The sequence below is a fragment of the Salvelinus sp. IW2-2015 genome, linkage group LG7, assembly GCF_002910315.2.
Source record: "Salvelinus sp. IW2-2015 linkage group LG7, ASM291031v2, whole genome shotgun sequence".
Taxonomy (NCBI): Eukaryota; Metazoa; Chordata; class Actinopteri; order Salmoniformes; family Salmonidae; genus Salvelinus; species Salvelinus sp. IW2-2015.
In genome coordinates, this window is record NC_036847.1 from 12737998 (window position 1) to 12750967 (window position 12970).

Consider the following 12970-nt stretch of genomic DNA (forward strand, 5'->3'; position numbering starts at 1 on the left):
CAAACTCCAAGCAGGCTGTCATGTGCCTTTTACTGAGTAGTGGCTTCCCACTGGCCGCTCTACAATAAAGGCCTGATTGGTGGAGTGCTGCAGAGATGGTTGTCCTTCTGGAAGTTTCTCCCCTCTCCACAGAGGAGCTATGTCAGAATGACCATCGGGTTCTTGMTCACCTCCCTGACCAAGGCCCTTCTTCCCCGATTGCTCTGTTTGGCTGGGCGGCCAGCTCTAAGGGTGAGTCTGGAATTAGTTTGGAACCGCCATTTAAGTATGATGGAGGCCACTGTGTTCTTGGACCTTCAGTGCTGCAGAAAGATTTTGGTACACTTCCCCAGACCTGTGTCAACATGATCCTGTCTGAGCTCTATGGACAATCCCTTTGACTTCATGGCTTGGTTTTTGTTCTGACATGCACTATCAACTGTGAGACCTTTATATAGACAGGTGTGTGCCTTTCCAAATCATGTCCAATCAATTGAATTTACCACTGGTGGACACCAATCAATTTGTAGAAACATCGAGGATCAATGGAAACAGGATGCACCTGAGCTCAATTTCGAGTCTCATAGCAAAGGGTCTGAATACTTATATAATGATACCTTATTTACATATACATTAGCAAGAATCTCTGAACCTGTTTTCACGTTGTCATTATGGGGTATTGTGTGTAGATTGAGGACATTTTTATCTAATACATTTTAGATTAAGGCTGTAATGTAACAAAATGTGGAAATTGGGAAGGGGTCTGAATACTGTGGCGGTTTCAGCGCCATGATCTTTGCAAGGCAGGGTTTACACATACAAACACATACCACCAGTCCACGTGCAGGGTTAACACGGTTTATTTTTTATCAGGTACCGGCAGAGTTTGTGATATACAAAACTCAAACAAGCAAAGTAAATACATCGTCACCAGTGGAAGGTCCTCCAATCTTGGTCTTTGGGGGTTCACTCCGTGTTGAAATCATCAGTTCCTTTATTCCGGTAAACCACCTTCTCCACTGTATGCTCAGTCTCTCCAATAGCCTCCTGTTCCTTCACCCGCTGGGTTCAAAAAAAAAAAAAAAAGGCAAGAAAGCAAACCCAGGGCGTGTTTAAGTAGAGGCCCTGATTGGTTTCACCTGTCTGCAGTTTAGTCTGTCTTTAAATACAACTGGAGACAGGTGTGGCTGTTCTGCTGCAGTCCGGAAGTTTCTCCTGAGCTGTCCATGGTCCTGCCTCTGGGGAATGCTTCCCATTGCTGTCTATGGTCCTGGCAGCCAGAAAACACAGAAACCTCGCAGGCACATACCGTCCATCCACAACACAACCCCTGAAACCGCTACAATAGTCTCCGAATGCGCTACAGGATGATCTCTTTGATTGTTGTATAATTTCTTCTCGTCTCTACGCGCTCTTCTCCCTCACCTTTTCCCTTCGCTTGTGGAGTTCAGTGCACAACACATCAGCAATCTGTGACCATGTGAAAACCTTTCCAAGCCAAACCTTCATATCATAACTGCTAACCGCTACACACAGCTTACATCGTTGTCACCATATTATAACGCCATAGTCAACATAGCTACTAGATCTAACGTGTTAGTAAACCTGCTACAATCATGCAGTACTGTGTACAGTCAGCAAATAGTTTAGCAGTTGCACTGGCAGGCTTCGGTGGCAATAAATTAATAAAACAAAAATCTTGCCTTGACTTGGAAGACTTCAAGTGTTGAGTAGCTATAGGCAGCTAGCTAACATTGCACCCCTCTCTGTTTGAGCCAGGTGTTTGAGTATGCTAAACTAGCTAGCTGCATTCACTAGCTAAGTAAGTGAAAGTGAAAAAAACATGAAATATAACTAGTTCTCTCTCTCTCTTGCTACCACATTTTATGCAGTGCTAGCTAGCTATAGCTTATGCTTTCAGTACTATATTKATTTTAGAATCCTTTAATTGGGGGGCGAGACATGTCAGTTCATGCTGCAAGAGCTCAAGATGGGGAGGACGTTGTCATAATTACTGTGTAAGTCTATGGAAGGGGGTGAGAACTACAAGCCTTCTAGGATTTGTGCTGAATTCAATGCACCCAGAACAGGATGGAAACTAGCTGTCCTTCGGCTACACCATGGTGCTACCCTACAGACTGATGTTGGCTACTGTAGACCTTCATTGCAAAACAATGTGTTTTAATCAATTATTTGGTGACATGAATATATTTAGTCTAGTGTTATCTAAAAAGGAACTTAAAAAATATATCTGAAATTCTTCAGAGGGGGATAGTCCTCCTCCAAGGAGCCTCCGCTGCTTAAATGTAATTTTAACATTTGCAAAGTATCAATGTGCAAAATAGCCTGATGCCAGCTTTCTCTCTCTCTCTCTCTCTCACTCTCACTGTGTGTGACAGAAGCCCTGTGCAGCAGTGGTGACATTTGACATACTTCTCCGTGTATGGTTAAACAATGAATTTGTTAAAGGATATTTTTGTGCACTGCACAGTTAAAACTAATGCATCCTACACTGATATATTTAGTACAAAGTCTCCATAGAGTCTATGGAATCTATAGCACACATAGACTGTGGATTCTTAAAGTGTAGGCCCTAGGTTATCAGGCGTGAAGATCCAAAGCAAGATAGTGTTACTGTTATCTAGTTTGTTTTTAAATCAATCCCCGATTGTGCACCCCAATACATATCAGACATGCTGTTGAGTTGTGTGCCCAGTAAGTCCCTCAGGTTCTCTGGCATTGGCCTTTCATTTTTTATTGTTATTCGTTTGTTTTTATCCTCTTATGTTTGTTCTGTAGTAAATACACTACTTGGTCAAAAGTATGTGGACCCCCCCCCCCCCCTCCAAAGTTGTGGATTCTGCTATTTCAGTCACACCAGTTGCTGACAGGTGTATATAATCAAGCACACAACCATGCAATCGTCATAGACATACACTACCGTTCAAAAGTTTGGGATCACATAGAAATGTCCTTGTTTTTTATACAAAAGCACATTTTATGTCCATTAAAATAACATAAAATTGATCAGAGGTACAGTGTAGACATTGTTAATGTTGTAAAGGACTATTGTAGATGGAAACGGCAGATTTTTTTATAGAATATCTACATAGGCGTACAGAGGCCCATTATCAGCAACCATCACTCCTGTGTTCCAATGGAACGTTGTGTTAGCTAATCCAAGTTTATCATTTTAAAAGGCCAATTAATCATTAGAAAACCCTTTTGCAGTTATGTTAGCACAGCTGAAAACGTGCCTTCTTTAGACTAGTTGAGTATCTGGAGCATCAGCATTTGTGGGTTCGATTACAGGCTCAAAATGGCCATTAACAAATAGTTTCTTCTGAAACTCATCAGTCTATTCTTGTTCTGAGAAATGAAGGCTATTCCATGCGAGATATTGCCAAGAAACTGAAGATCTCATACAACGCTGTGTACTACTCCCTTCACAGAACACTGCAAACTGGCTTTAACCTGAATAGAAAGAGGAGTGGGAGGCCCAGGTGCACAACTGAACAAGAGGACAAGTACATTAGTGTCTAGTTTGAGAAACAGACGCCTCACAAGTCCTCAACTGGCAGCATCATTAAATAGTACCAGTAAAACATGGTGACTCCGGGATGCTGGCCTTCTAGGCAGAGTTGCAAAGAAAAAAACATWTCTCAGACTGGCCAATAAAAAGAAAAGATTAAGATGTGCAAAATAACCCAGACACTGGACAGAGGAAGATTGGAAAAAAGTGTTATGGACAGATGAATTTTGAGTGGTTCGGATCACAAAGAACATTCGTGAGACGCAGAACAATTAAAAGATGCTGGAGGAGTGCTTGACACCATCTGTCCTGCATGGTGGAGGCAATGTGATGGTCTGGGGGTGCTTTGGTGGTGGTAAAGTGGAAGATTTGTACAGGGTAAAAGGGATCTTGAAGAAGGAAGGCTATCACTCCATTTTTTTAATGCCATGCCGTGGACGGCGCTTAATTGGAGCCAATTTCCTCCTACAACAGGACAATGACCCAAAGCACAGCTCCAAACTATGCCATAACTATTTAGGGAAGAAGCAGTCAGCTGGTATTCTGTCTATAATGGAGTGGCCAGCACAGTCACTGGATATCAACCCTATTGAGCTGTTGTGGGAGCAGTTTGACCGTATGATACGTAAGAAGTGCTCATCAAGCCAATCCAACTTGTGGAAGGTGCTTCAGGAAGCATGGGGTGAAATCTCTTCAGATTCTCAACAAATTGACAACTAGAATGCCAAAAGTCTGCAAGGCTGTAATTTCTGCAAATGGAGGATACTTTGACGAAAGCAAAGTTTGATTATTTATAACCTTGTCAACGTCTTGACTATATTTCCTATTCATTTTGCAACTCATTTCATGTATGTTTTCATGGAAAACAAGGACATTTCTAAGTGACCCCAAATTTTTGAACGGTAGTGTACATTGGCAGTAGAATGGCCTGTACTGAAGAGCTCAGTGACTTTCAATGTGCCACCGTCATAGGATGCCACCTTTCCAACCAGTCAGTTCATCAAATTCCTGCCCTGCTAGAGCTGCCCCGGTCAACTGTAAGTGCTGTTATTTTGAAGTGGAAACGTTTAGGAATAACAACAGCTCTGCCCTGAAGTGGTAGGCCACACGAGCTCACAGAACGGGACCGCCGTGCGCTGAAGTGTGTAGCACGTAGAAATCGTTGGTTGCAACACTCATTACCGAATTCCAAACTGCCTCTGGAAGCAACGACCAATAACTGTTCATCGGGAGCTTCATGAAATGGGTTTCCATGGCCGACCACCCACACACACAAGCCGAAGATCACAATGCGCAATGCCATGCGTTGGCTGGAGGGTGTAAAGCTTGCCGCCATTGGACTCTGGAGCTGTGGAAACTCGTTCTGTGGAGTGATGAATCACGCTTCACTATCTAACAGTACAACGGACAAATCTGGGTTTAGCAGATGCCAGGAGTACACTACCTCCCCGATTTGCATAGTACCAACTGTAAAGTTTGGTGCTGGAGGAATAATGGTCTGGGGCTGTTTTTCATGGCTCAAGCTAGGCCCCTTAGTTTCATTGCCAGGAAATCTTAACGCTACAGCATACAATTCTGTGCTTCTGACTTCACGGCAACAGTTTGGGGAAGGCCCTTTCCTGATTCAACATGACAATGCCCCTGTGCACAAAGCGAGGTCCATACAGGAATGGTTTGTCGAGATCGGTGTGGAAGAACTTGACTGGCCTGCACAGAGCCCTGACTTCAACCCCACTGAACACCTTTGGGATGGATTGGAATGCCGATTGCAAGCCAGGCCTAATCGTCCAACATCAGTGCCCGACCTCATTAATGCTCTTGTGGTCTAGTGAAAAACCTTCCCAGAAGAGCAGAGGCTGTTATGGCAGCAAAGGGGGATCAGCTCCATATTAATGGCTATGATTATACTTCCAGTGTATTTATATATATTTAATTGTAACCTTTAGTTAACTAGGCAAGTCAGTTAAGAACAAATTGTTATTTACAATGACGGCCTACAACGGCCAAACCCGGACGATTCTGGGCCAATTGTGCGCCTCCCTATGAGACTCCCCAATCACGGGTGGTTGTGATACAGCCTGGATTCGAACCAGGGTGTCTGTAGTGACGCCTCAAGCACTGAAATGCAGTGCCTTAGACCGCTGCGCCACTCGGGAGCCCTATAAATAAAGCTTGATTTGATTTACTTCCAGTATGGTCCCAAAAAATAATAGTTAGTCGCTCCCGAGTGGCGCAGCTGTCTAAGGCACTGCATCTCAGTGCTAGAGGCATCACTACAGACCCTGGTTCGATTCCAGACTGTATCACAACCGGACGTGATTGGGGAGTCTCATAGGGTGAGCATTTTATTGTTTCCTTATGGCCTTATGCAGCTCGTTGAGTGTGGTCTTAGTGCCAGCATCGGATTGTGGTGGTAAATGGACAGCAACGAAAAATATAGATAAACTCTCTTGGTAAATAGTATGGTCTACAGCAGGGTTTTCCAACTGGTGGCCCGTGGACGGAATTTGGCCTGCGGATGGTTTTATTTGCCACCCTATGTTTTCTGAGTTAAAAAAACAAACCAATATATATATATATATATGTATAACATTTTTTTGCATTTTCATTGTTGGACATACATTTACTTAATTTTTTTAAACACCTGGAAATCGGCTCCAAGTGATTTTAATTTGGGACATCTGTTCCCAATTATTTCCACGCATAATAGAGAGAGACACGTGATCATATACCAATATAAGCATGGTTTGAAATGATTATGTTTTAGTCAAATATTATCTCTGTTTGGGCTTCTTGCAGTCAATTTGCAGTCTGCAAATTATTTGTAATTATGTTCCGGCCCCCCGACCATCCACTCAAAAAAGAAATCTTAGTCTAGTTGATGATCCCTGGTCTACGGCTTATCATGAGGTATTCTAACTTGGGTGAGCAGTACTTCAAGACTTAATATGAGAGATTGCGCACCAGCTGTTGTTAACAAAAACACACCTCCCCCTTGAGTTTACCCCAGGCAGCCGTTCTGTCCTGCTAATGCATAGAAAACCAACTAGATGTATATTATCCATGTCCTTGTTCAGCCACGACTCCGAGAAACATAGGATAATACAGTTTTCCAGTGATTCGTTTTTTTGCCAATAGAATAGAGGGAAAAGGAGGTTTATTTACTCGCCAACGTAGTTTTGTCAGGGTGCCTGCAAGTTGGTCTCTCTAACACAGTATCTTCCTTTTCCGAGTCTCAGGGATTAGGGCCTTGTCTGGGGTGAGCAGTTTATCCTGCACTGCCGACTTGTTGAAGTAGAAATCTTCATCCAAATCGAGGTTAGTGATCGCTGTTCTGATGTCCAGAAGCTCTTTTCGGTCAGAAGAAAAGATGGCGGAAACATCATGTACAAAAAAAGTTCAGGTCAGCGCAAAAATACTCACAAAATAGCAGAATTGATCAGGAGCCTGTAAAACGGCAGCTTTCCATTGCAGCGCCATTCTCATCTAGAGAGATTTACCATACAAATAAATGATTACCATTATGTTGTTAGATTGGTAAAAACAAAGTCAAATTGATTGTATAATTGATTCATTAATGCATATATGGCTGTCTCTGAAGAATTTTGACTTGAAGGAAATGTAATATAATGATACTGAAGATGCCAAACGATTGAACATAGCAGTAGCTGAGTTTATCTGTCTGTATCAAGTGCCATTCTGTGACTTTGGCTAATATGCCTTTTTTGTTTATGCCGCCGTGGTATCGTTTTGGTATAGAGTATTGTGATACTAAACCTGGTACCGGTATCGAAGTCAAAATTCTGGTATCTTGACAACACTAACACAATCTGCTGATCTATGACACAATCAGTAGCCTATTAGATAAAATAATATTAATTCAGCCAGGGGGTAATTGTATCAAATTGGTGTCAATTTGTATGGAATAAACCAAAATGGCTCTTGTGTGTTGCAGTCGCCCAGAGTGAGGCCCAGGCAGGTGCCGTCTGCTGCTGACCACGGCACCATGATGGAGGGGGGCATGCAGCTGCTGAACCGCGACGGCCACAGCATCTCGCACAACTCCAAGCGCCACTACCACGACTCGTTCGTGTCCATGAACAGGATGCGCCAGCGTGGCCTGCTCTGCGACATCGTGCTGCACGTCTCCAACAAGGAGATCAAGGCGCACAAGGTGGTGCTGGCCTCCTGCAGTCCCTACTTCCATGCCATGTTTACAAGTAAGTATCCCTCCGCGGAGTTCGCTCTCCCTGCTACTGAGACTGCTCTTCCGTTCCTCCACGCCTTCACAAGTGTTCACCACTAGTGTTAGTCACCCCCTTTTAGCCACCGTCTTACTCTCTTTACCCTACCTGTCTCTCTTCCACGCCTCATTACACTATTGAAGCATGCACGATTCTCCATTGCTACGGAATATAAACAAATTGGATGTGTTTAAATTATTAGAACCATGAACAAAGTGGTGTGTGACATGTTTTTGGCGATTCTTGGTTGATGCTTAAATGAATTGTGCTTTGAACTGTGCTACATTTCGCTCAATGTGTGAGTGGCTTCTCACCTTGTGAGCAACACCTCATTTGTTTGCTCTTACTTCCTCACCAGTGACCACTTCCTTCCTCCTCCCTGTTGTCTGTGTGCGTTCTCTTTCCTGTTGGGGTCATAGGTCACCAGGTGAGGTGTGTGTCCCAGTTTTCCTCCTCCGTCCTGCAGCTCAGACTAGAGCTTTGTGAGGGTATGTCCCTGGAGAGAGAGGCGTTAAGACTTCCCACTAGGCTTCTTTTCAACTGACCATGCTTTAAACCTAGGCCTATACAAATCTGCTGATATAGCCGACAAATCTAATCAATATAACCAAAACGCTGGTGTGCCTGTGCGTGTGTGATGGCTCTTTTGATCTGTTGGCACAATTGAACTCCCTTCCATGCTGCTGTAATCATGCTTCTTCACCAGCGTTTGGCTTAGTGCAAGCGCTGCATAGATCCAGGGATCAGAATTACACAAATATATTGTCTGACAGTCAAAACAATTGATCACACAGACTGCTACAAATGAGTGCTATGCAGTGACTGCCCTATAAGAATGTGTGTCTTATGGGAGATAGAAGTGCTCTATGTGAGATATACTGTATGTGACAATTAGAGTATACCATGTTAAACAGACACACACTCTTTTCTTTTCAGTTAAATGTACGTAGAGATGAGTGTTGTATTGGAATGTCCGCACAGACACAGGCACATGTATTGCAGACTTTATTAAGTGGAAAACTCTGTCTGCCTCTGGTCATGCAGATGAGATGTCGGAGAGTCGTCAGACCCACGTGACCCTGCATGACATTGACCCCCAGGCGTTGGAACAGCTGGTTCAGTATGCCTACACGGCAGAAATCGTGGTGGGGGAGGGCAACGTGCAGGTAGGGAGAAAAGTGTCTAAATAACACCCTGTTCCCTATAGAGTGCACTACATAGTACTGTGGTGAAAGGTAGTATGTAGGGAACACTGCCATTTGTGACGCAGCCCTAATGTACCGTCATTATTCTAAATGGTAGTCTTGAACACTTTCTTGAAGCGGATCTTTTTCTCTGACCACTGGTACCTAGTGAAGGGTTAGCATGAGAGTTACTCAGACYTTTGTGGAAGGCACAAAATCTGTCAGGGTTTAAGATGTATTTGACTCTTGTCGTAATATCTTCTTAGCTCTGAAGTCATTTGGAGCTAAATAATTGCCCTTCAAAAACGTTAAACTATTCCACAATAAGATACTGATACTTACAGTGCATTTGGATTCATACCCCTTGACTTTTTCCACATTTTGTTACAGCATTATTCTAAATTTGAATACCTTTTTTCCCCCAGCTCATTAATCTACACACAATAAATGGCAAATCAAATACAGGGTTTTAGAAATATCACATTTTATATAAGTATTCAGACCCTGCTCAGTACTTCATTGAAGCACCTTTGGCAGCGATTGCAGCCTTGAGTCTTCTTGGCTATGACGCTATAAGCTTGGCACACCTGTATTTGGGAAGTTTCTACCATTCTTCTCTGCAGATCCTCTCAAGCTCTGTCAGGTTGGATGGGGAGCTTCGATGCACAGATATTTTCAGGTCTCTCCTGAGATGTTCGATTAGGTTCAAGTCTTGGCTCTGGCTGGGCCACTCAAGGACATTTAGACTTGTCCCGAAGCCACTCCTGCGTTGTCTTGGCTGTGTGCTTAGGGTTGTTGTCCTGTTGGAAGATGAACCTTCACCCCAGTCTGAGGTCCTGAGCACTCCAGAGCAGCTTTTCATCAAGGATCTCTCTGTACTTTGCTCCATTCATCTTTCCTTCGACCCAGTCCCTGCCGCTGAAAAACATCCCCATAGCATGATGCTGCCACCACCATGCTTCACTATAGGGATTGTGCCTGGTTTCCTCCAGACCTAACGCTTGGCATTTAGGCCAAATAGTTCATACTTGGTTTCATCAGACCAGAGAATCTTGTTTCTCATGGTCTGAGAGTCCTTTAGGTGCCTTTTGGCTAACTCCAAGTTGTCTGTCATGTGCCTTTTACTGAGGAGCGGCTTCCGTCTGGCCACTCTACCATAAAGGCCTGATTGGTGGAGTGATGCAGAGATGGTTGTCCTTCTGGAATGTTCTCCCATCTCCACAGAGGAACTCTGGAGCCCTTCTCCCCCGATTGCTCCGTTTGGCCGGGCGGCCAGCTCTAGGAAGAGTCTTGGTGGTTCCAAACTTCTTCCATGGAGGCCACTGTGTTCTTGGGGACCTTCAATGCTGCAGAAATGTTTGTGTACCATTCCCTAGATCTATGCGTCAACACAATCCTGTCTCGGAGCTTTACGGACAATTCCTTCGACGTCGTGGCTTGGTTTTTGCTCTGACATGCCTTTTCAACTGTGGGACCTTATATAGATAGATGTGTGCCTTTCCAAATCATGTAAAATCAATTGAATTTACCACATGTGGACTCCAATCAAGTTGTAGAAACATCTCAAGGATGATCAATGGAAACAGGATGCACAGAAGCTCAATTTCAAGTCTCATAGGAAAGGTTCTGAAGTTTTTGTTTTCTAGTTTTAATACATTTGCAAACATTTCTAAAAACTTGTTTTCGCTTTGGCATTATGGGGTATTGTGTTTACATTGATGAGGATTTTTTTTTAATTCAATCCTGTAATGTAACAAAAGTGTCCGAATGCACTGTACATGACTTCGTAAAAGTATTTATGTTCCTAACCTTTTTATATATACAGTTGAAGTCGGAAGTTTACATACACTTAGGTTGGAGTCATTAAAACTCGTTTTTCAACCACTCCACAAATGTCTTGGTAACAAACTATAGTTTTAGCAAGTTGGTTAGGACATCTACCTGGTGCATGACACAAGTCATTWTTCCAACAATTGTTTACAGACAGATTATTTCACTTATCACTATTTCACTGTATCACAATTCCAGTGGGTCAGAAGTTTACATACACTAAGTTGACTGTGCATTTAAACAGCTTGGAAAATTCAAGAACATGATGTCATGGCTTTAGAAGCTTCTGATAGGCTAACTGACATCATTTGTGTCAATTAGAGGTGTACCTGTGGATGTATTTCAAGGCCTACCTTCAAACTCAGTGCCTCTTTGCTTGACGTCATGGGAATTTCAAAAGAAATCAGCCAAGACCTAAAAAAATAAATAATTGTAGTCCTCCACAAGTCTGATTCATACTTTGGAACAATTTCCAAACGTCTGAAGGTACCACGTTCATCTGTACAAACAATAGTACACAAGTATTAACACCATGGGACCACGCAGCAAAATAGATGGCATCATGAGGAAAGGAAAATTATGTGGATATATTGAAGCAACATTTCAAGACATCAGTCAGGAAGTTAAAGCTTGGTCGCAAATGGGTCTTCCAAATGGACAATGACCCCAAGCATACTTCCAAAGTTGTGGCAAAATGGCTTAAGGACAACAATGTCAAGGTATTGGAGTGACCATCACAAAGCCCTGACCTCAATCCTATAAAAAATTTGTGGGCAGAACTGAAAAAGGGTGCGTGAGCAAGGAGGCCTGCAAACCTGACTCAGTTCCACCAGCTCTGTCAGGAGGAATGGGCCAAAATTCACCCAACTTATTGTGGGAAGCTTGTGGAAGGCTACCTGAAATGTTTAACCCAAGTTAAACAATTTAAAGGCAATGCTACCAAATACTAATTGAGTGTATGGTAACTTCTGACCCACTGGGAATGTGATGAAAGAAATAAAAGCTGAAATAAATAATTCTCTCTACTATTATTCTGACATTTCACATTCTTAAAATAAAGTGGTGATCCTAACTGACCTAAACTGGGACATTTTTCCTAGGATTAAATGTCAATAATTGTGAAAAACTGAGTTTAAATGTATTTGGCTAAGGTGTATGTAAACTTCCGACTTCAACTGTAGTACCGTCAAATCCCATCCCATTTGTCACATCCTTTCCCATCACAGCATAAACCTACCCTTTACTGTACAATCCTATACTATTCCTCACATCCCATCCCATATAATTCTGCCACATCCTACATAATGTTTTATATCACTCCATCCTCTTCCGCTTCCAGACATTGCTTCCAGCGGCCAGCCTGCTGCAGCTCAACGGGGTGAGGGATGCCTGCTGTAAGTTCCTCCTCAGCCAGCTGGACCCTTCCAACTGCCTGGGCATCCGCAGCTTTGCCGACACGCACTCCTGCAGCGACCTGCTCAAGTCTGCGCACAAGTACGTCCTGCAGCACTTTGTGGAGGTGTCCAAGACCGAGGAGTTCATGCTGCTTCCGCTAAAGCAGGTAGGGGCCAGACAGAGTCCTGAAGTAGCATGTTATATGCTTTTCCTTACAGAACAACTTGACGTTGCATTTGGTGGCAGCGTTGGGATCTCCTTTAGCTAATGAGTTACATTGGAATTGTTGAACGCTATCAGGGCACTTTGACTTGCGCACTGATGTTGGGAGTCTGCAAGCTGTAGACACACTAGGTATATAGCTCTGGTGAGGGCTGTCCACTTCTCTGGTAGTTAGTATTTCAAATGGTAAATTGAAAGACACACTGAGATAGGTTAGCTTAGCATTAGTCTCCTCCTTCTCTGACTCTCCCTCTCTGACACTTTTCCGGCAAAAAGAGGAGGACATCTGGTCGTGTTCTAACCTTTCCTCAACCCCCTCAAGGGCCTTCAAAGAGCAAGCAGCACGGACAAGTGCGTAGTGCCCTTTCAACACTCACTAGACAGAAATCCTCAGCTCCTTGTCAATCAATGTCTCTTGTAGTTTATCTCATCGTGATCTCCGCCTCCCTGACCCGGACTAGTTTTATGTCACGTCAACTCAGCGCCTGGACTTGTCCAATGACAGCCTTGTTGAGGGTCATACCCTCAATGGTAATCAGGCAAAGAACTTCCAAAGATGGGCGCGTTCCAGGCCGACTACATTG

The 12970-nt window shown here is 43.5% G+C and overlaps 1 protein-coding gene across 6 annotated transcripts in view; it reads left to right on the forward strand.

Moving 5' to 3' along the window:
• The window catches only part of klhl17 (kelch-like family member 17), a 34264-nt gene that overhangs the window by 2000 nt on the left and 19294 nt on the right, over nt 1-12970 (forward strand). For 2 of the 6 annotated variants that reach the window (XM_070444435.1, XM_023991017.2), the window contains exons 2-5: nt 7467-7731; nt 8175-8243; nt 8800-8921; nt 12109-12330. In XM_070444435.1, coding sequence (XP_070300536.1) covers nt 7518-7731; nt 8175-8243; nt 8800-8921; nt 12109-12330 — 627 coding nt within the window. In that variant the 5' untranslated portion in view covers nt 7467-7517. Of the gene's footprint in view, nt 1-6750; nt 6830-7466; nt 7732-8174; nt 8244-8799; nt 8922-12108; nt 12331-12970 lie in introns of those variants that run through there. The other 4 variants (XM_023991018.2, XM_070444436.1, XM_023991019.2 and 1 more) reach the window with 4 other exon arrangements.